This window comes from Sprattus sprattus (genome assembly GCF_963457725.1).
Source record: "Sprattus sprattus genome assembly, chromosome: 20".
In the NCBI taxonomy this organism is placed as follows: domain Eukaryota; kingdom Metazoa; phylum Chordata; class Actinopteri; order Clupeiformes; family Clupeidae; genus Sprattus; species Sprattus sprattus.
The window spans coordinates 14,356,084-14,383,583 of record NC_137918.1 but is presented as its reverse complement, the minus strand read 5'-3'; the positions used below and the strand labels follow the sequence as shown (position 1 = coordinate 14,383,583).

At 40.3% G+C, this 27,500-nt stretch overlaps 3 protein-coding genes across 3 annotated transcripts in view; 2 read left to right on the top strand and 1 right to left on the bottom strand.

The window, feature by feature from the left end:
• Positions 1 to 2,116, bottom strand: part of fhod3a (formin homology 2 domain containing 3a) — a 117,047-nt gene extending 114,931 nt beyond the window's left edge. The window contains 1 exon segment of the mRNA XM_080858915.1: positions 1,628 to 2,116. Coding sequence (XP_080715041.1) covers positions 1,628 to 1,792 — 165 coding nt within the window. The 5' untranslated portion in view covers positions 1,793 to 2,116.
• A 6,899-nt stretch (positions 2,117 to 9,015) lies between these two features.
• LOC308381934 (sodium-dependent neutral amino acid transporter B(0)AT1-like) lies at positions 9,016 to 23,294 on the top strand (the record flags this gene model as incomplete). The annotated part of the gene is made up of 12 exons (XM_080859596.1): positions 9,016 to 9,214; positions 14,347 to 14,487; positions 15,136 to 15,273; positions 15,546 to 15,727; positions 16,516 to 16,626; positions 17,332 to 17,444; positions 18,262 to 18,390; positions 18,654 to 18,810; positions 19,589 to 19,793; positions 20,858 to 21,017; positions 22,190 to 22,352; positions 23,082 to 23,294. 12 exons carry the CDS (start codon positions 9,016 to 9,018, stop codon positions 23,292 to 23,294), a joined length of 1,911 nt encoding a protein of 636 aa, XP_080715722.1.
• Positions 23,295 to 24,951: 1,657 nt separating this feature from the next.
• LOC308381935 (sodium-dependent neutral amino acid transporter B(0)AT1-like) overlaps positions 24,952 to 27,500 on the top strand; it is a gene marked incomplete at both ends in the record, with an annotated part of 8,684 nt that continues 6,135 nt past the window's right edge. Inside the window, 3 exons of the mRNA XM_080859597.1 lie at positions 24,952 to 25,150; positions 26,352 to 26,492; positions 27,321 to 27,458. Of these exons, the coding sequence (XP_080715723.1) occupies positions 24,952 to 25,150; positions 26,352 to 26,492; positions 27,321 to 27,458 (478 nt within the window). The remainder of the gene's footprint in view (positions 25,151 to 26,351; positions 26,493 to 27,320; positions 27,459 to 27,500) is intronic.

Genomic DNA, 27,500 nt, shown 5'->3' with positions numbered 1-27,500 from the left:
CGCTCCTCTAAAACATCTTCACAGGGTGAGGGAGGGTAAAGGGGTGAGTGGTCAGAGAGAAAGCAGCGGTGCGCTCGGCTCCCGAGAACGAACAAAAGTGTGAGTAAACTCCAGCCTGCAGCCACAAGCTGGGAGCACCAGTGACCTATATTTTACAGATTTTAGCATAACGTCCAATTACAGTCCTCTGCCATTTCTTCTAAAATAACAGAGTGGGAGACCAAAAAAAAACACACAGAACACAGAGACAGTAAGAGAAACGGACAGATGATGGAAAGAAAGAAAGTGAGAGAAAGGAAAAGAGAGCTAGACAAAGGAGAGCATAAGTCAAAACAAGGGAGGAAGGGAAGGAGAGAGGGAGAAATGACACGAAAGTGAAATGGAGAGAGAGAGTGAAAGAGAGAGAGAGCATGCATGAGTGTTTAAGTACAGTGCTGGTGTTAAACTAAATGCGCAAAAACTCTCAAATCGTCAACACCTCTACTCCGTTGCCGAACGCATTCCCCATCACACATCCTCGTCCAGCGCCAGACACCCCCACATAAATCATTACTCTGTCTGAATGGTAAGCCCTATCCCCAAACCTGTTGATCCCCTGAATATGATAGTTTACAACAGCTAATCCCCATCTCTGACACTGATCCATCGTTGACCCCGTCCAGATAGCCTACGACCTCACATGCTAAAGAATGGATGACATAATAACACTCCATGCGTTGTAAATGCGTTCAGTGTCACTGCTTTAATATTTATAGATCATGAATGAGATCTCACGTTTTATGTTTTGCTACCAGCGCTGATAATTTTGTCAATTTATAAAGTGTTTTTTTCTTATCCATGAACATATTAGTAATAATATGCATGTACAGTGCACATAGCCTACCCGAAGACTCCCAAACATTTATTTACCTAAAAGCGTCCTAGCGAATATGACCAGGTGCATAGCAAGACATGAGACTTTATCTTGCTATGAAAATGTACATTTGATAGACACACCGTAACTCATTATTTTTAGTTCAATTATAGTATGTCAATGATTAAAGAGGCATGAATGTGTTGGTTTCATGACCTCTTAAGATGTCAACAAATGCCTGTGTAACAACAGAAGTCGTATCAGACGATTTTTTTTTCAGTGTTCATCAACCCTCCAAAATATTGGTGTTGCCCTATGGGTCATTTCTTTACCGTGCAACTGTTGCTTTTGAAATGAATGGGACGGCTAGCTGAGGATATATTGGGCTCGGCTAAAGCTTCATGTCCACCTGTCGCCGTGACACGAACAGCAAAACTACAGGAGCGCCTACTGCAAAGACTTGTAGGAGCTACTAGTGTAGCCGGGAAAGAAAAAAATAATAATCCCAACGAGAACATGCACAGACTAAAACCACGAATGACAGAGTTTAAACTTGTTTCTGCCACAAACACACATTTGTAAACACGTAATCTGCACTTTCAAAGCGAATTTGTTTCTGCATCTTTACTGTGTGTGAATGGATAGCCTTTGCCAAACAGCTTTACAGTCTTAACACGCTGAACAAACTACCCTTTATTCTGAGGATGACAGAATATCATGACAATATTAGGGACCTTCCACAAAACAAAACAAAAACAGAATAACATAGCCTACCTTGTGTGGTGCTTTTAGGAGTCGATGGACACCGGCAATTTGGTTGATGAGGGGGATGTCTTCTCTAAAAGTATACTGCGGTGGTCTTGTTGGCTCTGGGAAATTTGTACTGTTAAATGGATCGGTGTCATCTAAAAACTGAACCCTGCAAACAAGCGAGGCCATGATGTATCCATGCAAGTAGCACAGAAGTCGGGGTAACCCGGTTTAATGATTAAATCCGTCGCTTAGAGCCCCCCTCCTCAGTAACAACAACAAAGCCAGCAGGTTGTCCCAGCGACGGCTGCAGCGCCTTACTACTACAACCACTACTGTTAAAATGTATCCTCCTCAGGAGCCAGTTGCCCCATGCAAATGTCACGATAGATCCGACTGCCGTGTATTATGCCAAGGGATCAATACCGAACAGATATGCCCTCGTCCTCTCCACTCTGACTGTGCTGTTCCGGGCGACCGACCTTGCTGCTCACTGCGACGCTACTTCGAGAAGGGCAGGTGTCCAATGACAGCGGAGGCAGTAAGGTGCTGGGGAAACCTACAGCCGGGACAGTCGGGACAGCCGGTCCCTCTTGGCGTCTGAGGGTAAGCCAAGCACCCCCCTCCTCCTCTTCCCCCACCGGCTTAAACGCTTTGCCATATACTAAACTGCAGTGTAGGGATGCAGTCGAGTTCCAAGGCAAACAGCGACACCTTGTGGTGATACGCCTTGGCTAGGTTGATTGTGCCTGTCCTGAACCTGCATTGCTCAATGTTGTCTGTGTGCTTGCTTGCTTTCGCTGTCAAGATGTTTTACTGTCATTATTTAATGCAAATTGTCATTCTTACTTCCCTCGTTTCAGTTTTATAATACTTATATTTAGCTATTTACAGTATCTCTTTTTACATGTCGGTGGAGACCTAGGGTGTAAACAAGCATTTTGACTAATTCTGATACACCCTGAATGAAGCACATTGAATGAATGGAGGTGCTCCTTTTTTTTGTCAAATAAACTTTTGCAAAAATAAAAAATACTATTTGTATCAATCGTGGACAATAACAATACTGGCACAACGAAACAGATATTAGCTTTTTGCTCAATCTTTTCTTTTGACAGTTTTTTCTACTCTATGTAGCCTATGTAACAAACACTGAGAATGATGAATGAATGTCTTGTAACCACACCAATGTAAACCCAAACTCATACACCAGAGGGCAGTGAAGAACCATATACTACATTTTTTTTTTTTTAAAGACATGGCCAGCACATCAGGCTACACGACTATGTTGCCAGTGTTGCTCAGTGCTGATTATCTAAATTAATTAGGCCTGATTGCACTAAACTATGCACAAAACTGACCTGTATTTGTCTCTATGATGTGTAATATGTCTTGTGTTTTTTTTTTTTAACTTGTTTTTACTTAAGCTGAGTATTTATAGTGTAAATCTGTATAGTTATATTGTATATATTTGTATTGTTTTTGTTTTTTACTTTTCAATTGCACTGAAGTCTGAGAGCTGCCACCTCAATTTCATTGCACTTGTGCAATGAAAAATACATTCTAATTCTAATTCGAAATTCAGTTAGTCTCTGTACACAAGTCACAAGGGGCACATACGTCAGGTGTGAGCATTGTTGACACTTCTCGATTTCCAAGAAAACTTGTACTTCATTCATTGATTCATGTACTGACACATTCTTTTAAAAAAAAATATGCAAAATTGATATTCTTAAGGGCTGCTCATCTTGTATCCATAAAACAGCCTTTGATAGATTGAAACCTAGAAAAAAAAACTTTACCAGGATTATTTCAGTCAGCTTTGTTGTAATTTTCATAACAGAGAAACAATGTCCACTCCAGAAAGACATTTTTTTTCCCCCAGTAAACCACTCATGTATTTGAAGTCCTCTAGGGAAAGCTAAGCTATTTTTTTTTCTTCTGAGTGCATCTGCTCACAAGTTGACTTCTTATTTTTTTTTTTTTTAAACGTTATGTTTATTGTTTTTTTTTTTTTTTTTAACAACACAAAACAAGACATACAACAACACCAAGACTCGGCTCAGAGACTCAAATATACAGACAAACTTTGCTCATTAATTAGGCTATGTGACGGCACAGAATGAGTAAATAAATTAATATAAAATTGGAAATGAAATAAGTCCCCATTATTGAAGGTTTGACCCTACGACCCCAGTCAGTGTGCATGAGTATCTATCAAAAAGGATGTGCTTACTGCTCACATCTGTTAACACTGCTGATAACCCCTCAGCCCATTCTTCCATGTTGTCAAATATCGCACAACTGTATCATGAAGATACCAGCCTGCGCAGCTTCTCATTCTGTCTAATATCCGGTTTGTTGTTTACAGGCAGGGTTACATGAGGGTGTGTGCGTGTGTGTGTGTGCGTGTGTGTGTGTGCGTGTGTGCGTGTGCGTACAAAGTGGGCTCTCTATTTGTCTTAGACAGATCAGGATCTGCAGAGGCAGAATGTAAACTCAGAGTTTTATCTGTTCAGTGCAGCATCCAGCCACTGAGGGGCGTGTGTGTGTGCGTGTGTGTGTGTGTGTGTGTGTGTGTGTGTGTGTGTGTGTGTGTGTGTGTGTGTGTGTGTGTGTGTGTGTCTGTGACAGAGCCACTGAGGGGCATCCATAAACATGACCAGAAGTCAGGTCCCACAACAATAACGTCATGATTGGAAACATGATTGGTCTATGTCTTTAACCGTAACCGTTTATCTTTGACCACAACAGGCATGACACAGTGACATAATACAGGCATGTACAAGTCTCTACTAGGTAATGCTGGTGACAAGCACAGTAGCTGCACACAGTCTGATGACTAAGATTCAAGTTTCAATTAGTCTCATAATGGTATTGTCAGCGATGACAATTTGTCATAATTCCTTTTGTATTTAGAATACAAATGTGATGTAGAAGTGTTGGGTGGGTAATGTGTTTTACTTATTTTATACTTATTTTATCTCTTTTTCTGTGTGCAGCACTTTGGAAACCCATGTGTTTGTTTAAACTGTGCTATATAAATAAAGTGGATTGGATTGGATTGGATAGAAAGAAGTCTGCCATTATAGTCAAATTATTTCAGTCTTTTTCCAAGAGAGGCTTTGCGCACCCTTTGTATTTAGAAGGTCAGTGTCATTGGAACTTTCTTTTGGGTCTTTCTTTGTTGCCGTTGCTGTTTTGGGATTGGTCAGTAGCGTGTGCGCGAGAACTATTGATACATTTCGGATAAGAATACTTTCCTTTTCAGGAGTACGTTTCAGCAGCAGTAAGTTCATGACCTTATCAAGGTCGTATAACAGTGTTTTCACAGTGTGTTCGTAAATTCTTTTGAGTTCGAGTTCGAAGAAACCATGTGTCCATGTACATGTGTAACTAAAGTGTGCTCTGCGTACTGTGAGGCCTGTTCAGCATTGTAGCAAGACACATGCTATAAGTAAAAATGGCGATCAGAGAGTCCAGCCCAAAAACGCTCTGCTTTTCCGCCCTTGGTGTAGCTGATTTGTACTCACAGGTGGGGCGTGGGAATGTTCTGTAAATGTGCTAGGAATGTCCTTCCCTGACTATAATAGAGGAATTAATGGTCTTTCTATTCATCCTTTACCATAGTTATTGCATAAATCGTTTAAATGAGAAGAAAGACAAATCTAGATCTGTTAAAGCAAAACACTATTGAGTTCAATATCCATACTTTGCACGTTTAATCATTGTCTAACATTTCACATTTAAAATGCGTAAAACCAGCTGGGCCTTACTTCTGCTTTGAATCATTGAATGATCTACTACATAAATTGACAGCAGTCCATGGAACTGCATAAACAGGTGGCAATATTCTGGATTCCTTTGAAGTTCCACATTATGGCCCCAGACACTTTCTTCAAATCAGATTCAATCAAATTAAATCAAACTTTATTAATAAGTCACATTTCATACCAAGAGACAACACAATGTGCTTCACATAAGGAAATGAGGGGGGGGGGGACATATGTTTGTTCCTGGCTTATTGAACTGTTAAGTGGACCTCAGGGATCTAATGGGTGTGTATCTTAAGAGCATACCTGACATTTATTCAGGTGCACGACTATGGAGTGATTTATAGACTACCGTTATTCCCGGACTATTAAGCGCACCTGAATGTAAGCCGCAACCACTGAATTAAAAAAAAAAGCTTATTTTGAACATAAATAAGCCGCACTTGTCTATAAGCCGCAGGTGCCTACCGGTACATTCAAAACAAATTAACTTTACATAGGCTTTAACGAAACACGGCATGACAAGAACAGTTAGTAGGCATGCAATGTACTAACAACCAGGAAACACAGCTTAACTGTCTAAGGTCTATATCCCTCGTACGGGATATTTTTTTTTTTTTGTCAAAAAAAATGTAAAGCTCCGCGAGTTTTCGTCTTAGAGACATAAAAAGAACAACCACGGAAACATTGAACCCTTTTCTTTTATAATATATACAGTTCAAAATTTTAAAATAAATAAGCACTTTGTCAAGGGAATAGAACTGATGTGTTGCACTTTCTAGTATCTGAGTGGGGTTTCTGCTGCTAAGGACCCACCCATTAGCAAATGACAGCTATTCATATGATAAGGAGATGGTGATTCAGTTATCTCCATTGGGTCATGATGTGGCAAGATTCACTCCAGGGGGTTTGGGCCACAAAGACATTCTAGGGCCATTAGGATATGGCCTTTGTCTTTGCGAGAGGTGTCACAGGTTTGTTCACACCAACTCATCAATATGCATTTGTAGAGGCACAGATTTAGGAATGGTACAGGACACTCTGAAATTATAAATATGTGGTAGTGAAACAAGACATACTTTCTGAATGCTAAACTAACATGTGTTTAGCCAACACCTATGTTTACAAGGCTCAGAAATAAAAAGTCTTGTGAATAAATCTTTACAATGTGTTTATGTACAAAGTCTGAGCACCTCTGAAACAAGGATTTTCCAAGGGTATGTTTACATTTGATTTAAATTAAACTTTTTTTTACTACATTCCTTTTACTTACATGATATTATTGCTGAGGTCGTCTAGAATAGAATCATATATTCCATTTGTGCATCAATGTTTTAAGTTAAGCAAAATGTACAAAAACATCAAGGCATGTCAGACAACTTAGAAAAGTCTAAAAGGCCTTGGACCTTAGAGTGTTAAGCTGCAAAGTTTAATTTTTCGAAATCATCTCACCATTGAAAAAGCAGTCTTGGGTTCTACGTGATTACAACCACTTGTGGAATGTTAAATGGCTTCACATAGATAAAAACATACCTAAGAGAAATAATGGGAAATCGATAGAGCAAGGGCTCACTCTGATATCAATGTAATGTTAGCGAATATTGCTCATGCTTTAGTCTCTGCTATTCGTCTAAAGCCAAATCTATTCTTGAGGTTCCAACATTTTTCAAAAGCAAGCAGGCGCGCTGGAACCTCTTTCATGCCGGGGGGTGCTGTGGGCTCTACTAAAATATGTGACGTCACAACAATATGATTTTACGTAAACAAGTATTTAGGGGCTAAAGCACTGATTGTGACCACTAACTGACACTAAAAACTTTTAAAATACACCAGAACCAAGCATGAACTATTTTTAATATATGCAAACTTTATTTCATTTTTCCGTAGCCAGTACACATTCACTGCCGGAGTTCAATTAATGCAAATGTCCTCCATCATCTACCAGGGCTCTCAAGTTTTGAAGACAGGCAAGAGTGACGTATCCCCCCGTCAAGCCCCCGACCCGCCCCCATTACGCATTCCGTCCCTTATATATGTAAAGTCATAGAATTAGATGTATTAATTTGGAAAAATGGTATTCTTGTACATTGCAGTCAACCTTATGCATTTAAATGTACCTTGACCTCTTGTACACTCATCTCTGCAGTCAATGGCAAGTAAACGTTTTTGACTGTGTTGGTTGCCTGCTGTTTGGCCTGATGACTCTTACTGCCTATTTAGCTTGTCACATCCAGCACACCTTGATGGGCACAGGAACTCTCTTGGCGGCAGATAGAACACCAGTATGCTCATTTGTGGAAACATCAAAACACATTTTTGAACTTGAGCTAGGAACGTTGTGTTCCACAGAACTTAATAAAAGGATGGTACGTTTGCTGGAAGCCAGTAAGGTTTTTGGAACATTGGAACTTGTCTCACGGCCTCGGTGGCTACGGCCCGAACACCACCCGTGGGATTATCCCTTACCTACCCCACTCCCACTCGTGCTATATTGCTTAAATAGCTTTCTTTGGGAGACCAGAAAAGAGAGCTTTACAGTAGTCCAGCCTGCTTGTGATAAAAGCATGCATTAGTCTCTCCGTGTCAGCCCGAGAGAGAAACTATTGCACCTCAGCAATGTATTTTAAGTGATAAAAAGACGTTTTAATTATATGTTTGATATGGGTTTTAAAATTAAGATCTGAATCAAATATGACACCTAGGTTTCTAGTCTGGTAGGGTTGGGTATTGGCACAGATGCAATTATATTTCACAAGCTAACGATTCTATTCAAGTCCATTTCTATTATGATTCAGTAGGAAAGAGATATGAAATACTATATACCAGCTTTCCATATTTGATGTTTTAAAAGCTCTAAAGGGAACAAAATGTGCACATTGTGAAAACTTGTAAAGAAAAGCAAAGCACAAAAAAACTACTTGCAAAGCAGGTGGCAGAATAGGAAATAAAAATGCACAAGAAAAGTCACATGCCGTGTTTTACAACAATCAGGTTATCTTAACTTAAAAATATGCGCCAAAACATCATGTTGAATGTGACATGGGGGAAATGGAAAATAGTAAATACATATTAGTCTCCTGATTCGATCCATAACTTTGTCAGAAGTTTTAAAGAAAAGTGCTTTTGCCCTCATCTGCTATTTGTCTGCCTTGTGCCTTTCTTGTAAATTGCTTTGGTGCCTCCCAAATGATTAAATGTACAGTACAAATGGGCGTTGAAGTGAAACAGTGTAATGTTATCACATAAGTGCCCACTGGTAAATAGTAGCGGAGGCGCTGGATGTTCTAAATCAGGACATCTCATGCTGACCCCCACCTGGGTATCATGGGCTGGGTCATAGAAGCTGTCAATCATTGCCCAGTATACTTAGACACGATAACCTTGCTAACGGGATGCATGGAACCAGAGCAGCTCATATCTCTTAGCCAGTGATACCTGCAGGGTGTGAGAAGTAAGCCAGTGCTGAAAGTCTACAGAGATACCTGTAGCAGCCTAAAGCTGCCTTCATACATACAGAGATACCTGTAGCAGCCTAAAGCTGCCTTCATACATACTCAAACAACAGCAATAGGTGTTAGCCACAAGTGTACAGCTTGACCAGCTGATTTCATCACGGGCTGAGGACTGAAGGCTACCTACATGAAACTGAAGCTTCCCAACCCCGGTCTGGAGGACAGGATACTGTCCCATGCAGACTTGGAGAAGCTGGAGAAGGAGGAGGTGGGAGACAGGCCCAAATGGGACAACAAAACCCAGTATCTGCTCACCTGCGTCGGGTTCTGTGTTGGGCTGGGTAACGTCTGGCGCTTCCCGTACCTGTGTCAAAGCCACGGAGGAGGTAAGACTGGATAACTGCTATGAACCGGGGAAAATGAGATCAAATGTAACAGAGAGTGCATCTTAGTTGGAAATTCACAGCCCTTACTCTAGGTTCCATATCTCACGAAGTGCTCACTGTCGTGTCATGATGAATCGCACTTTACAACTGTTGAACTTTACAATGATGCTACTTGCTAGTCTGTGCAACGAACTATTGCGAAATAGTCTTTTTTTTTTTTGATGAAATGAAATGTTATCCGTCATAAACTGCCTATATGTCTGCAAATGAAATGTTATCCGTCATAAACTGCCTATATGTCTGCATCTATCTCCACACACTCATTACACTTGTTTGAATTAGGCTACTTACCAAGTCGTTATTGTGTAGACATGAAAAAAGGTGTCAAATGAAAGAGCGGACCTTATGATTCCCAATGACGCTAGTAAAATGGGTGAAGAAATTGTAAGTGTTTTCAAAACAAGATTACTCCTTCCTGCACTGATCCAATTTGCAACCATTGGTAATTTCTTCACCCATTTTCACACCGCTACGTCATAGCTAAATACATTGAGATGTGTTTGTAGCTGTAGCCTCGTAGGGAAACATAAAAAATATCTGCAAGCAGGGATGTGGGAGCCAAGCAGCCCAGTATGTCATCATGTCCGTCAGGGCTGTAACCACACAGCAAGTTTCATGTCAATTGACCAAAGATTATTTTAAATAGACATACAAAATTAAAAAAATATTATATATTTTCTTTTTTAAAGATACAAGAAAGAAACATATTCACAACTTAAAAACCCACCCACCCTCCCATCCCATGTTGGTCCACCTTACTCTATCAATGTATCGAATCAATCAAAGTATCTGTATGTAACAGTACAACTGGTATTGGTACTTTAACACTAAGTAGTAGGAGTTGTACCTACTTTATCAAAATATGTGAGGAGAGCGTGTGTGTGTGTGTGGCGAAGCAGTGTAGAAGGATACATCTGCGGGCAATCAGAGAGGTAAAAGCTAAAACATTTAATTTCTGTTTACTAAATTGAGAGTGGTTCAGGGGTACTACAAATATGGCAATAAATGGACAGGGAGTGATATCTGTATCTAAAGCCTCAGATATAATCTTGAAGAAGTTCTTCCAGAATCCTGTTAGTTTTGAACACGACCAGAAGGTATGGGCTAGGTCAGAGGGGACAAAGGCACATCTATTACAGGCATCACTCGTGCCAGGGGAAAACTTTGCCAATTTGGCTTTGCTGAAGTGCATTCTGTGCAGTACTTTGTACTGTATTAAGTTAAGACGGGCGCAGGATGAAGAATAATTGACTTGTAATTTGCTTATATAAAACCTAAACAAGTAACTTATCAAATGATAGCCCTGACTGTCCTGGAACAAACAAAAGATTTAGAAGTTAAGGTTCATAGGGCTCTTAAAGAGTCAGATGTCAAAAGTGTCATTGTCATTGTGAAAGATAGCTTAGGTTTATCTACCATTACACCATACATAAAACAGTCCAGCAGCTTGTAAAAAGGACATTTCTCAGTAAAAAAAAAATACCTCTCAGACAAGTGCACACAATGTGTCGCTCATTACCTTCATAAAAGTGTTAGGCTGACACACACTAATGTTAACCATAAACATGCAAGTGCACCATTAGAACAGAAGCAGATACTTTAAGAGACTATAGTTAAACAAATATAGACTGTAAAGGAGACCACAGCTGCTGCTATGTTTTTCATATATTAGTGGGCTTCTGCAGAAACATGAAAGTGCACCATAAGAACAGAAGCAGATACTTTAAGAGACAATAGTTAAACAAATATAGACTGTAAAGGAGACCACAGCTGCTGCTATGTTTTTCATATATTAGTGGGCTTCTGCAGAAAGCAATTAAATACTCAACACACAGTAGGGGCTCAAGTCTAGTAAGTGTTATGAAAGCTCTTGTCCTGCTTTCTGAAACATCATATCTCTTCATGGGTAGTAAGAGAGGACTCTGGGAAAGAGTTGTTAAACATTCTGTTCTTATCGGAGTTCTTTTATGGCCAGAACATAGTTCTGTTTAGTACAAAGACAAGACGCACATGGTGCATAGAGTTACATTTAGTGGAATGACTGGTTGTTATGCAGAGAGAACCCACAGCCAGCAGTCAAGGGGGTGAGGAACACTACGTCAATTAATACAGCCAAACAAGTCTGAGAGAATGGGACCTGTTCTCTCTCTCTCTCTCTCTCTCTCTCTCTCTCTCTCTCTCTCTCTCTCTCTCTATCTCTCCCTCCCTCCCTCCCTCCCTCCCTCCCTCCCTCTCCTCCTCCCTCTCTCTCTCTCTCTCCTTCCCTCCCTCTCCTTCTCCATCCCTCTCTCTCTCTCTATCTCTCCCTCCCTCCCTCCCTCTCCTCCTCCCTCTCTCTCTCTCTTTCTCTCTCTATCTCTCCCTCCCTCCCTCCCTCTCCTCCTCCCTCTCTCTCTCATCTCTCTCTCCTTCCCTCCCTCTCCTTCTCCTTCCCTCTCTCTCTCTCTCTCTCTCTATCTCTTCCTCCCTCTCCTTCTCCCTCCCTCTCTCTCTCTCTATCTCTTCCTCCCTCTCTTCTCCCTCCCTCTCTCTCTCTCTCTCTCTCTCTCTATCTCTTCCTCCCTCTCCTTCTTCCTCCCTCTCTCTCTCATCTCTCTCCTTCCCTCCCTCTCTCAGGCCAGTCTCTCTCTCTCCCTCTCTCTCTTCGTCCGTTTTGAATGGGGTAATTTACTCTACAGTGGTATGCGACAGATAAGTCAAGCAACAAATGTAGAGGCATAAAACCATTGCAACAACAAGTGCAACCCCAATTATACCCAACCAGATTTCTAGTCACATGTGATAAGGATCACTTTGATTGATGATTAATCAGAGGTAAGGTATTAGAAAGCCTACAGCTCAGGTACCACACCAAGAACATGCTCAAGATTACATACTGGGCCTCTAAATATTATTTTAAAGTGATACGTTAATTTATACGTTGTATATAAGTCACAAAAAGAAAGCACAATATGTTGTATGTAGCAACAAATGAAAATGAGATAGAAAAGAGGCCTATTATGTGTTTTCTGGTTAACTGAAATCCAAAATGGTAAAACTAGGAAAGCATGCTGGAGAAATATTCCTATTTTATACATTTTTCCCTCAACCTTCAAGAGAATGTCACATATTACCAAATGGCAAGTTCTGGTGCTACTGTTCAGAAAAAAAATAAACTCCTACCACCTACCAAGATCGTACCTACTTGCCACAACAATTAACGCTGCACATGATGTCTGTTTACTCATTATGTAGAATCCCATCACTCTCCACCCAGTAGACCTCACTCATCAGCATCAGTCATGGAGATCTGGGGCTGGTTGTGGCCAAGGAAAATCAGAACACTGCTGCCACCTTGTGGACATTCGGAATATTGCTCAAATGAGATTCAATCAGTGCTGAAGAATGCTTAAGCAATACTTTCAAATCAGATATCTGACTTGATTTGCAAACAATACACTCTTGTGGCACCAATAATATGTCATCCATAACATGCATATACTCCATAGCATATTCCAATAGGTTCCTATAACATGGTTTAACATAAAAGACTAGTTTCATTTTAAGGTAGCCTGGTTCCATTGACAGGAGGAGTGGCTTGGTCTGTTCCACACCATTATCTCAGGTGTTGTCCGTCTCAGGCTTATTCGGCTGTTAAAGGCACCTAGTGCAAATTTCGAGGCTTAAAAATAAACATTCAATTTCTAGTCTTTTTTACCCGTAGTAAGTTTCAATAACTCCATACCATTACATATCGACATTCAAGGAGCAAAAGATGAGACATCGTTGTGTGGTGAGAACTAATAGAAAATCGTAAACAACAACAATCGCCGCCATTTATTGGTGCCACCAATAAATAAAGAAGGATTCCAGTCAATGGAAAAATGGCCTCTCCCCACCGGCGATTGTTGTTGTGTACGATTTTCTATTTTTCGAGTCTCAAGCCTATAAAGTTGCACTGGGTGCCTTTAACCTGCACTGATACTGAGTACAGACAGGTGGACTTTAGGCCGGAGCAACCCTGGCATCCTCAAGCGAAGAGTAGAAACCAGATAAGGCATTTACCATGAGGGGGCAACACTCCACAGCCTTGCTGATAAGGAGCATTTTTTCAGTGATATAGCAAAGCTTATCGTGTCATCCCAGAAGCACGAGATCATGTCCCTCTTATTCTTGTCCTTCCCTGTTTTACCTCACAAAAACATTTACACCACTTCTCGCAATATATTCCACAGGTATATGCCAAATTAGCATAACAATACACATAGAATCAGTTGACAAATTAGATTCTAAATTAGCATTTTCCAGTTCTAGCACACTACCACTCTCCTTGAATTAGCCTCTGGCAAGAAGCTAATGGCAAGACACACACTTTAAAGACATGATGTCACACACTTTTTTGTCATGATGTCACATACTTTGATGTCATATCACTGCATCTCAGGCCAATCAGAGTGAGCCTCTAGCTAATGTTTTATTATTATTAATAATAATAATAATAATAATAATTCATTTAATTTGAAGTGCACTCTACATTCAATCAGAATCTCAGAGTGCTTCATAGTGAAAAACAGCCCATAACAAAAGCATAGTTTCAAGAAAAAAAAACACATTTTAAAAGCATAGCTTGAAAAATAATACTTTTTTAAAAAGTAGAAAATGCCTTTCTGAATAAAAACGTTCTTAGGCCAGTCTTTAAACAGTCTAGTGTCGGTGTTGCCCTTAAGTGGTCCGGGAGGCTGTTCCACAGGCGTGGAGCTGCAGAGAAAAAGGCCCGGTCGCCCATGGTGCGTAGCGTAGCCTGGTGTTTGGGACCTGCAGGAGCTACCTGTTTTTGGATCTGAGGGTGCGGTTTGATGTTTGGGGAGTGAAAAACCCACCTGCTTAGGCAGGCGTATAACTTTTAATGTTCCTGTCTGCTGAAGTTGTTGTTCTGCTGCTGCTCTGCTTTGTGCTTTTTAAAAATTTGAATTAACTGTATTGTTGACTGTTGTACGGCGACCTTGAGTATCTTTAAAGGCGCCTTATAAATTAAATGTATTATTATTATTATTATTATTTCACCTCATGGGTCCATGAATCTGTGTTTTCAGGTGCTTTCATGATTCCCTTCTTGATCTTGCTGGTTCTGGAGGGGGTCCCTCTTCTCTTCCTGGAGTTTGCCATCGGCCAGAGGCTCAGGAGTGGCAGTTTGGGGGTGTGGAGGTCCATCCATCCTTGCCTGGCTGGTGTTGGTAGGTTTAGCTACCTGGGCGAGACCCAGTATCACAATCATTATCTGGCCTTTAACTTCATCTACAGTACCAGTCAAAAGTTTGGACACACCTTCATTTTTTTGAGAAGTGTTTTCTTTACTTTTAGTATTTTCTACATTTTAGATTAATACTGAAGACATTTAAACTACGAAAGAACACATATGGAATGATGAGATAAACAAACAAAAAAGTGTTATCTACCATGTAGCAAATAACAGAAGTAAAGAAAAAACTTTGTGTGTGTCCAAACTTTTGACTGGTACTGTAGTTAGATAGATAGATAGATAGATGGATACTTTATTGATCCCGAGGGAAATTAATTAATTAATTAATTAAATTAGTTAAAGGCCAGAACGAGTCAAACCAACCAAGTAAATGCATCCCAGAAGGGTAATAACACAATGATCTGGCCCCAGGTCTGGTACAACAGACACACCAGATTGGTGTCAGCCTCTAGTGTTAGTTATACAACTTTGATATACATTTGATAATGTATGTACATTATAAGTGAAGTCCTGACCGAAAAATGGGTGTTCCTGTTTGATTGTGTCTCCCTTGTACGTCGCTTTGGACAAAAGTGTCTGCCAAATGACTAAATGTAAATGTAAATGTAAATCTGTCTCGCAGGGATTGCATCCATGATGGTCTCCTTCTTGGTGGGCATGTACTACAACACCATCATCGCCTGGGTGATGTGGTACTTCTTCAACTCTTTTCAAGAACCCCTACCCTGGAGTCAGTGTCCTCTCAATGAAAACATGACAGGTACAGTACAGTCCCTGTTTAAATATTTTTAATTTAATTTTATTTACATTTTAATTTTATTTTAATTAATTCATTTTATTTTATATTTTATTTATTTTTGCACAGTGTGGAGCGTAGACCCTTTGACATTTCACTTCAATGTATTGTATGTGACAAATAAAACACTTGAACTTGAACTTGAGCTCAGTATACTCTGTCAATATAATCTAATATGTGGAATTCTATGGAAAACTCTTACTGTAAAGACTAACATTCAGTGTCGCCCCCTGCAGGTGTGGTGTCAGAGTGCGCTCGCAGCTCCTCAGTCGATTACTTCTGGTACAGGGAGACTCTGAACACATCGGCAGATATTGAGGACTCCGGTGGACTGCAGTGGTGGATAGTCCTGTCCCTCATATGTGCCTGGGGTGTTCTCTACGTCTGTGTTATTAGGGGCATTGAGACCACAGGAAAGGTTAGAAAATACCAGCAACATTCACCATGATTGTTTTTGTGTTTTGAAATGCACGGCTAATATCCAAAAGAGACAAAACCACTAGCAAATTAAGAAAACATCTTCAGCAATTTGAAACAGAAACGAGCTGCAAGTACACCAAACAACAACAGAGGACCTTTATTTTTGTATTATAGTGGCATCTAGCTAAAGCTATTAAACAACACGTTGTATTTAGATTGGGAGGCTTTACCTGTCCCAAAAACAAGGCATCTTCATTCTTCATCACTCTTACAACATGTCCCTCGTTAGTGAAAGGCCACACCAGTGTTTTGCTTCTTTGATGAGGAGCATTCACGCTCCCTTGCTATTTCTTGTGCTAAATAATAGCAGCAATTAGTATGATCCTCCATTTGTCACAATTTGACAACACTCTCACAACACAAAATGGTCAACCAGCACCAGCAACCACTGGTATCTCTTCAATCTTCTTTTTAAACTTCCAGCCGGCACTACTAAACTCAAACTGCCACCTTAACATTAATATACATAAAAATGTTAGTCCATTCTTGGCCACTGTAGAAATATGGTGGAGCAGCATGGTTACGTACAACGATCCGTAGTTGCAAGTGATTATACACTAATGCAAAATGTCATTTTATACAGGGACTGTACTGTACCTGTCATGTTTTCAGTGATTATACACTAATGAAAATATCATTTTAAATACAATATTCCATTTGTGTTAATACATCCCCTTAAATTCTACACACTGCACCTTTAAGTTCCAATGTTTTCTTCTTCTTCAGGCTGTGTATGTCACCTCCACTCTGCCCTACGTGGTCCTCACTATCTTCCTGATTAGAGGGTTGACCCTCAAGGGTTCCACCAGTGGAATCATTTACCTCTTTACTCCTCAGGTGAGTATTGCAGATAGGTGATTCAACATTGAGTGTGTGTGTGTGTGTGTGTGTGTGTGTGTGTGTGTGTGTGTGTGTGTGTGTGTGTGTGTGTATGTGTGTGTGTGTGTGTGTGTGAGTGTGTGTGTGTGTGTGTGTGTGTGTGTGTGTGTGTGTGTGTGTCGTGAGGCTGGCTGTCAGTAAGGTGTGTGTGATTCGACATTTGTGATTTGATAGGTGACAGGTCATTTTTGTATTTGTTGTGCTCAATAAATGGAAAAGGTTGCATCATATCTGTGTAACTTGTATGAACTGTAGGGCTTCTGGCCAACATTTTACAGCCGTTTATGTATTCCCTATGGTTTAAAATGATTAAATTAAAATAAAAATGCTTATAATTGTGTTATATCTTGAACAGTTCTTGTAGTGTTGTTTGAACTGTAGGGCTTCTAGCCAACATTTTACAGCCGTTTATGTATTCACTATGGTTTAAAATTATTAAATTAAAATAAAAATGCTTATAATTGTGTTTGAACAGTTCTTGTAGTGTTGTTTGAACTGTAGGGCTTCTAGCCAACATTTTACAGCAGTTTATGTATTCACTATGGTTTAAAATTATTAAATAAAAATAAAAATGCTTATAATTGTGTTTTATCTGTTTTATATTGTGTAATAACAGTTTGTGTAGTGGTTTCTAACTGCCCTCTGACTGTCTAACATTTGCAGCTAGAAGAGTTGACGAACCCTCAAACCTGGTTGGACGCTGGTGCTCAAGTCTTCTACTCCTTCTCTCTGGCCTTTGGCGGCCTCATCTCCTTCTCCAGCTACAACCCTATCCAGTAAGAGCATCTTATTATTATTTATCATTTAGTCATTTAGCAGACGCTTTTGTCCAAAGCGACTTACAAGGGAGAGAACAGTCAAGCTACAGCATGAAGATATGTACAGAGAGTAAGTTAAAAATACAAGTTTTAAATTAGATAAGGTGGATCATTTAATGTTTGTTATCGTCTTTGCTAAAAATAAATATTCAAAAATCATCTCCGTTTGGAGAAATCTTCTTTGGACTAGAACACACGTCAGCCATAGGCTCCATTAAGAAAACAAGAAGAGTTTTACAGGAAAACCCTACAATGAGTTTATGACAGTCAGTAAGACCAACATGAAAAACATGAGAGTATCTTATTTATTTATTATTTATTATTTAGTCATTAAGCAGACGCTTTTGTCCAAAGCGACTTACAAGGGAGAGAACAGTCAAGCTAAGAGCAATAAAACCTGGTGTAACAATAAATACTGCTTTTTTAAGAAATAGAAAACGACATAGAAAGAAAAGGAAGTGCGGGACTGTCACTGCTTAAGTGCAAGGCACCAGTTAGGAAGGGAGGTGCTCTCTGAAGAGTTGGGTCTTCATGAGCTTCTTGAAGGTAGAGAGGGACTCCCCTGCTCTGGTAGTGCTAGGCAGTCCGTTCCACCATCTATGAGGTTATGACAGTCAGTAAGACCAACATCAAAAATATGAATGGGATGATTCCTAGTCTTAAGTGAAAGCAAAATCTAACTTTTAAAATTCCATAAGGAACTAGTTACAATAGACTTTTACACTGGACAGTTATTCAATTGACTTAAAGGGATGTTTTTCTTTTTCCTTTCAAGCAACAATTGTGAACTGGATGCTGTCATTATTTCTTTGGTCAACGGCTTTACCTCCGTGTACGCTGCCATCGTCGTCTACTCCATCATAGGCTTCAGGGCCACAGCGAGCTTCGATGCATGTCTCGACGGGTACGAGAACCATTCATGCTACTATTGGGATTTTATTTTATTTTATTTTATTTTATTTTATTTTATTTTATTTTATTTTATTTTATTTTATTTTATTTTATTTTATTTTATTTTATTTTGTAAATGTTATGTTAATGCCTTTTTTAAGTTGTTAAGCCATTTTCACTCTGGCAGGGGGACACCCACATTTGTTACAGATCACTGCCAAGACAAAAACGCATCATCTCCAGAACGTTCTCTAAGAGTGTGCTTTCATTTAACAGAAACATCTTGGCTTTGCTGAATGCCTTCGAACTTCCGGAGGGAAGCATTAATGAGAGCAACTATGAGGAGGCTCTTAACCGTCTCAATGGTACCTCATCAAGCGTCATTCAGGGGTTGGACCTGGACACCTGTGATATACAGACATTTCTCAGTCAGGTTAGAATTTTTTTTTCACTATCACTGTGATATCATGGAGTTATTCTGTATCATTTGGATAGTCCGCCTGCATGGACTACAGATGATTTGTTGAAATTCAAGCTCAGTCTTTCTAATTGTTCACAGAACATCACCTTAACCAAACCAAACCCCTCACCCTAACTTTAGCCTTAAATTGTAGTTATTCCATTTTATGACATGTTAGCATGTGAGGATAAAATTAGTCATACATACTTATGAAAGCTTTCAGCGATATGTATGTATCTCCTAAAATATTGTCCTCATTCAAGTATATTTTTTGAATGTTGATTAACAGAGTTAAGCCAAAGTATCATCAAATATCAAATTTGCTCTACTGTAAAATCAACTCTCTGGCTTCAAGCCATGGACATCTTGCATCATGTGATACTGTTTCATATCTTATCATATGTTACTGTATCACATTTCACTGATCAGTATCGCATTATATATAATTTAGATGTTCTTACTATGTACTGAGGCACTTTGAGATTCAGTTGAATGTAGAGTGCACTATAAATGTAATGTATTATTATTATTATTATTATTATTATTATTATTATTATTATTATTATTATTATTATTATTATTATTATTATATCATTCTATACGGTGTGGATGGAACCAAATCATAACATCAACTCTCTGGCTCGAAGCCCTGGAAATCTTGCCTCATGTGATACTGTTTCATATCTTATCATATATTACTGTATCACATTTCATTGAACAGTATCGCATTATATATCATTCCTCCATTCAGGGTGTGGAGGGAACTGGCCTGGCCTTCATCGTGTTCACGGAGGCCATCACCAAGATGCCTGTCTCTCCTCTCTGGTCCATTCTGTTCTTCATCATGCTCTTCTGCTTGGGACTCTCCACCATGTTTGGTTCCATTGAAGGGACCGTCGTGCCCCTGCAGGACCTCGGAATCTTCCCGAAGCGGTGGCCCAAGGAAGCTCTCACTGGTACGTAACGTAAGCAACACTACATTTCCCAATAGCATGCTCCCACTGGTACGTAACGTAAGCCAGACTACATTTCCCAATAGCATGCTCCCACTGGTGCGTAACATAGAGAGGGACGCCCCTTTCTGGTAGTGCTAGGCAGTCCGTTCCACCATCTATGAGTTTATGACAGTCAGTAAGACCAACATCAAAAACATGAATGGGACGATTCCTACATTCCCCAATAGCATGCTCTCACTGGTACGTAATGTAAGCAAGACTACATTTCCCAATAGCATGCTCTCACTGGTACGTAACGTAAGCAAGACTACATCTCCCAATAGCATGCTCTCACTGGTGCGTAACGTAAGCAAGACTACACCTCCTAATAGCATGCTGTCACTGGTACCTAACGTAAGCAAGACTACATTTCCCAATAGCATGCTCCCACTGGTACATAAAGTACGCAAGACTACATTTCCCAATAGCATGCTCCCACTGGTACGTAACGTAAGCAAGACTACATTTCCCAATAGCATGACTGTGCGACAACTATTGTGAAATTACAAAAGAGACAATAGATTGAGAGATTGTTTTAAACACCCCCTTGCTTTTAGTAACAATCATCATAGTACACATTTTTTTGGAGGCAAGGCCCAACATTGGCAACCTGACACAACCGGATAGCGATTAAACCTGGATTTCCTTCATCCATGTTACATTGTAGGTCCAGATCTGTTCTGGAATCAGTTGCTTTGATGTCTATGATGTTTAATCTGGCCTCATTGCGCCACTCCTGAGTATCTAAACTGCATTATGTCACGATGTATTGATATAGTATTGAAATAATCGAGCTCTTAAAATCCTTTTCTGTCTCTGAATCTCAGGTGTGTCCTGAGTATCTAAACTGCATTATGTTACTGACGCATTGATATAGTACTGAAATAATCGAGCTCTTAAAATCCTTTTCTGTCTCTGAATCTCAGGTGTGTCCTGAGTATCTAAACTGCATTATGTTACTGACGCATTGATATAGTACTGAAATAATCGAGCTCTTAAAATCCTTTTCTGTCTCTGAATCTCAGGTGTGGTTTGCCTCGTCTCCTTTGGGATCGCGCTCATCTTCGCTCAGGGATCTGGTAATTACTGGCTGGCGCTGTTTGATTCGTTCGCTGGCTCCGTCCCACTCCTAATCATCGCCTTCTGTGAGATGATGGCCATCAGCTACGTCTATGGGATCGACAGGTGAGATGGGCTGAAGGACTACAATCACTGCTCCTGCAGATACAGACAGTATCACACTCACTCTGTATTACACAGTAGACACACACACACACACACTCTGAAATACACCTCTGCATTTAACCCATCCAGGGAAGTGACACACACACAGTGAAGTGAGGTTACAGTGAACAGTGAGCTGCCTTTGGCGGCGGCCGGGGAGCAGTGATCGGGGTTAGGTGCCTTGCTCAAGGGCACTTCAGCTGTGGATGCGGGCATGGGAGAGCAGTGGTCTACCACTTCCCCCGCCCCATTTTCCTACTGGTTGGGGATCGAACCGGCCACCCTACGGTGTCCGGCCTGAAACCCTAACCAGTAGGCCACGGCTGCCCTCACATGGCAACTTACATGGCAATTCATTCTCATTGAAAGGTCAAATAGTGGTTATGTGTTAGAATGAATACAGCTCGTTTACTGTATGAAGTATGCTGGTTTTGTTTAATTTGAAAGTTATTGTAGGGGGCACGGTGGCGCAAGGCGATAAGTCCCCCCACTTACGGGCCCGCGGCGACACAGGTTCAAGTCTGGCCTGATGTCATTTCACAATCCTCTCCCCACCTCTTCTCCGCCTCGCTTCCTGTCATAAAGTCACTGTCCTGTCCAAATAAAGGCATACAAAGCCAACAAAATAAATTAAAAAAATGTAAAAAGTTATTATAAAATGAAATATTACACTAAACATTCAAGCGCATTACATTCATTATACCTTCAATTTAGAAATTATAAACAGGTGTTTTAGGAATTGTCTATGTATCAAAGAACCTAAACGTAAAACTGTAGAACCATAGAACAGATTTGGGCCAAAGCCGGATCAGGACCGTATCGGTTCCAGTGTTACCCGCTGTGTGCTGGCATTAAGGCCTGTGGAAGCTGTGCTAAAAAAACATCCTCGACCCAGACCTGTCTCATACAGACACGCAGAAAAACTCTCTCTCTCTCACTCACACACACACACACACACACACACACACACACACACACACACACACACACACACACACAGACACACACACACTCACACACACACATACACACACACACACACACACACACACACACACACACACACACACACACACACACACCCACTCTTCATCTATCTGTTCAAACGTGTGCTGTCTCTCTCCCTTGTGCAGGTTCAACAAAGACATCGAGTTCATGATCGGCCACAAGCCCAACTTCTTCTGGCAGGCCATGTGGAGGGTGATCAGTCCTCTGGTGGTGTTCGTCATCTTTGTGTTTTACCTCGTCACAAAAGCCACCTCAGAACTCACGTACATCATCTGGGATCCTGAATCGGTAAAGAGAAATGTGTCTCTCAGTATCCTTGAGTCCGTGATATTCATCTTTCATCCACTGTGTCTTTCCATAGGTTGCAATGTTTGTTTCTCTGTCTATACAGTACCAGTCAAAGAAGTGTTTTCTTTACTTTTATTATTTTCTACATTGTAGATTAATACTACAGGCATTTAAACTACGAAAGAACACATATTGAATGATGTATTAACAAAAAAAGTGTTATCTTCCATGTAGAAAATCATAAAAGTAAAGGAAAAATGTCTCTAAAAATTAGAAGGTGTGTCCAAACTTTTGACTGGTACTGTAAGTCTATGCACAGTAGGAGACATGATTATTGGACGGCCTGTCTTTGCAGATCTGCCAATTCACAATATTTATGGCATGTGTCTGTCTGAAAGTTACATTTGGACCAGCATTGGCCTGCCTCTCACAGTGCCGTGTAAAAACATGTCCTAGACCAGTGGTTCTTAACCTGGGTTCGATCGAACCCCAGGGGTTCGTTGAGCCACTCTCAGGGGTTCGGCAGGGGTCAAGACACACGCAGTATAGCCCGGTTCACACTAGCAATGTTGGGCCCTTTTTATACATACCTACGTTTTGAAGAAATCATATTTTATTTTTCAAATTACGGGTTCGGCGAATGCACTGATGAAGCTTGCAGGGTTCAGTACCTCCAAAAAGGTTAAGAACCACTGTCCTAGACCATAACATTTTATTTTCCTTTGGCAGGAGGGCTTTCCCAATCAGGAAAAAGCATTCTATCCTCCGTGGATGTACGTCATCATATTTATCCTGTCCGGCGTTCCAGCCTTGGTAATCCCGTGCGTGGCCGTGTACAAGGCCATCCGGATATACTGCTGCGGGACGGAAGACAACGCCTATGACAAGAAGAGTATCAGCACAGTCTCTGGGCATGTACCGATGTCGGAGATAAGGACCTGAAAGCTATAAACGCCACCTGAGGGAGGGACACTTGGTGTTCTTGCCACGAGGAACTACCCAGAGCAGAGATTTAATTTACATTTCGTCATTTAGCCGACGCTTTTGTCCAAAGCGACTTACAAGGATTTATAAACATTTTACATTTTACACTGATGGAACACTGCACATCAGGTGCAATTAGGGGTTCAGTGTCTGGCTCAAGGACGCTCCCACAGTGAATCGAACTAGCAACCTTTTGATTACTAAACGACTTCTCTACCTCCTGTACCAGTGTCACCCCATAGAGTCTATCAATGATTAATTTCTTACCACGCATGAGGAGCTGCATGTGGTCCTGCCACAAGAGTGACTTGGCACCATAAAAAGATGACTCCGTTTTTTTGTGAATGATGGCTATTGCCAAGAGACATTGACCGTGGAATGCTGTATTAAAGGTACAATATGTATTTTTTTTTTTTGTCAAGAATCCACAAAACACACAGAACAATTGGTGAATGCTATATTTACACAATTACTGTAAGTCTGGAAACACTTTTCAGTTTGACAATAAAAACTACATATCGTATGTTTAAATGTCCTCACTGAGTAAAAGAATGAAATTATGTCAATGTATACAGTGGTATTGCTATGAGTAATATAGTTCAATTCAATTCAATTCAATTGTATTTATATAGCGTCAAAACAATCAAATTGTCTCAAGGCGTTTGTTCTAGTTAATCATTCTGAAACATGAGTGGTGTGTGTGGTATTTAAATTGCAACAGGGATTTAATTTACTGTATTTATTTGCTACAAGGCCAAATTATATATTTTATAGTATTGTGAAACTGTGTTGTTGATATACTGGAAAATTACAGGTTTTGAAATAAATATTCTTTTCTTAATAAATGTATGTGTCTTTAATTGAATATACGTAGGCCAAAAAAAGATGGCAGTAAAGTATTGATTTCTCATCTATATTGGGGACTGATACTGATAGTACATGGACACACAGTGGTAATTATATATTTGTGTTTGTACACTGATAGGACTACTAACGTCATACTTGTGCTGGAAAAGGAAACTGAAGTTGTAATAGTATACAGAATCTTCTTAATCAGTCACTTAATTAAAATCCAGCTATATAAACAATTATTAAAAAATCATAAATTTCGATCTTTTTTAAATCTCTTCTATGGTGATATTATTTCATCCTGTTTGATGGATATGCATGTTCACACCCCTCGTTTAACCATATCTCTGCTTTATTATGCATTAACTTTCTAACACGACGGTAGCCCCTTTGTTGCTGACAATACACAATAACTCATGCGTTCAGCTGTGGAAAAAAACAGATAACACATGGGCCACAGGTGCTAAAGGTCAGCATACACACAGCCACTGCCCCCTGGGCTGAGCACTCCCAAAGACTCCCAGAGACACAACGTGAGGTCGCAGTGGAGAGGGAGTGACAGAAGGACAGCACAGAGAGTGGAGGAGACAGACAGAGAGTGGAGGATACAGACAGAGAGTGGAGGAGACAGACAGAGAGAGGAGGATACAGACAGAGAGTGGAGGAGACAGACAGAGAGTGGACGAGACAGACAGAGAGTGGACGAGACAGACAGCAGCTATCTCTTTCATATCGAAGAGTGAGGACTAAAGACAGGTGCCCAAACATGAAGCTGACGCTCCCCAACCCGGGGCTGGAGAAGCGGATACCGTCCCATGCGGACCTGGACAGGATGGAGGTGGAGGAGGCGGGAGACAGGCCCAAGTGGGACAACAAAACCCAGTACATGCTCACCTGCGTGGGCTTCTGTGTGGGGCTGGGGAACGTCTGGCGCTTCCCTTACCTGTGCCAAAGCCACGGAGGAGGTAAGGCTGGATAAGTGCTATGAACCGGAAAAATGAGATCAGATTAATAATAATAAATAATAATATATCATTTAATTTGTAGTGCACTCTACATTCACACAGAATCTCAGAGTGGTACATAGATAAAAACAGCCCATAACAAAAGCATAGTTTAAAGAACAATACAGAGATAAGACTGGACAAGTGACATCTGCAACCATGAGTATTGATTTCTCTACTCATAGTGCCACACTGTAAATAGCCTGTGTGTGTAAATTAGTGTATACAAACATAGCATAATCTGTACAGAAAGGCACCTGTCAATGTCATTGACCAGAATCACTTAAATGGAGAAAGACAACATCAGGTCTAGGTGCCTGAAATGAATATCTGTGACATTGTGGCATCTTTCAGCTGTTCTAGGTCTTAAATATAAAATAAGATAGATAAGATAAGATAAAGATAAAGACAGTAAACTCTTTAAAATTAGCTCTTGATTAATCATTTTCAAAGACGGGTTGAAATGTAGGTAGACTGGTGAAACAGACTGCATAAATTCAGGGATCATTACTTAAACTTGTTTGATATTCTCTTCTCTACTCTTGTTTAAGACACATTTAATTGGTATGGCCTTTAAAGGTCCAAACCCAAAACGCAAAGTAAAAGTTCTAATATTGTGATGAAGGAAATCTGTTGTACCTGATCATTTTGAACATGGTTTTGTTCATTCCTATGGGCCATTATATGTTACCATTATGTCAGTGACATTTTTATGACAGCAGTGAGAGTTTTCAACTAAAACAGCCCACTAGTATTTCATCTTCCTCTCCTCACTGCACCAATAATTATCTTCGTAGCAATATTTTGGAATAAAAAAATACATCTGAGAGTTTCATCTCATCTTATCTAGCTTGCTATCTGATCTTGTCTGACCATGCCAGTTATAGAGAGGATCCCTGTGTAGAATGTAGAATTGTGCAGTGTAGAATTAGCATATTAGCACTTGCCTCTGGTTAGCCTCTGACAAGAAGCTAATGGTTTCACCTCCTGAGCTATTTGTTAATTGTTATTTATTATTATTTAGCTGTGAAAGATAATGTTCACAGCATCCTAAGTTTTGTAGCTGTCTGTTGCTGCCTCTACTGTCTCGTTGTCTTTGTGACAATGACAATAAAGCACTTTGAACTTTGAACTTTGAACTTGATGAATCTGTGTTTTTCAGGTGCTTTCATGATCCCCTTCCTGATCCTGCTGGTTCTGGAGGGGATCCCTCTTCTGCACCTGGAGTTTGCCATTGGCCAGAGGCTCAGGAGTGGAAGTGTAGGGTGTTGGAGGTCCATCAGTCCCTACCTCACTGGAGTCGGTATGCTATACTTTTGAGTTACTCTTCTGGTCAGAAGAATTCACAAACTAAATGGTGTCCATGTTGTATTATGGGACAAGCACTGCTAAATTATATCCACGTTGCACTTTAAGTCGGCATTGTGGACAAAAACAATCAGATGCTAAATTGTATCCTCATTGCACCTTAAGATAGCAGTTTGGGAAGAAATACCCCTTTACTATAGTGTCCATATAGCACTTTTGGTTAGCATTATGGAGAAGTGTTCAACTCTGCTCATATTTTACCAAAGTTAATCATACTGGCCAAAGATAGATAGATAGATAGATAGAGAGAGAGAGAGAGAGAGAGAGAGAGAGAGAGAGAGAGAGAGAGAGAGAGAGAGAGAGAGAGAGAGAGAGAGAGAGGGAGAGAGAGAGATAGATAGATAAAAACATTATTGCCACACAACAATGTTGGTGGTATTATTTTGTCAGAGGTAGCACATGCTAGTAAGGAGGGGAGAGAAGGGGGTAGGGGAAAAAAAATAAAAATACTCCAGGTCAGCTTTGGGAGTTCAGGCATTCAGATACAAAATACAATCCACACAAGTCTGTCTTTCAACCTTGTATGGTTTTTAGAGGTATTGTTAATGGGTGTTCATGTTTGATTGTGTCTCACAGGTATTGCTTCTATGCTTCTATGCTAAGCAGTATTGATTGTTACACCAGGTTTTATTGCTCTTAGCTTGACTATTCTCTCCCTTGTACGTCGCTTTGGACAAAAGCGTCTGCTAAATGACTAAATGTAATGTAAATGTAAGATACAATCCACAAAGGTCTGTCTTTCAACCTTGTATTGTTTTTACAGGTATTGCTTCTATGCTGGTCTCCTTCGTGGTGGGCATGTACTACAACACCATCATGGCCTGGGTGATGTGGTACTTCTTCAACTCCTTTCAGAGCCCCCTGCCGTGGAGTCAGTGCCCTCTCAACGAAAACAAAACAGGTACGAGAAAGAAAAAGCATGTCCACTCTTATAAAACCCACA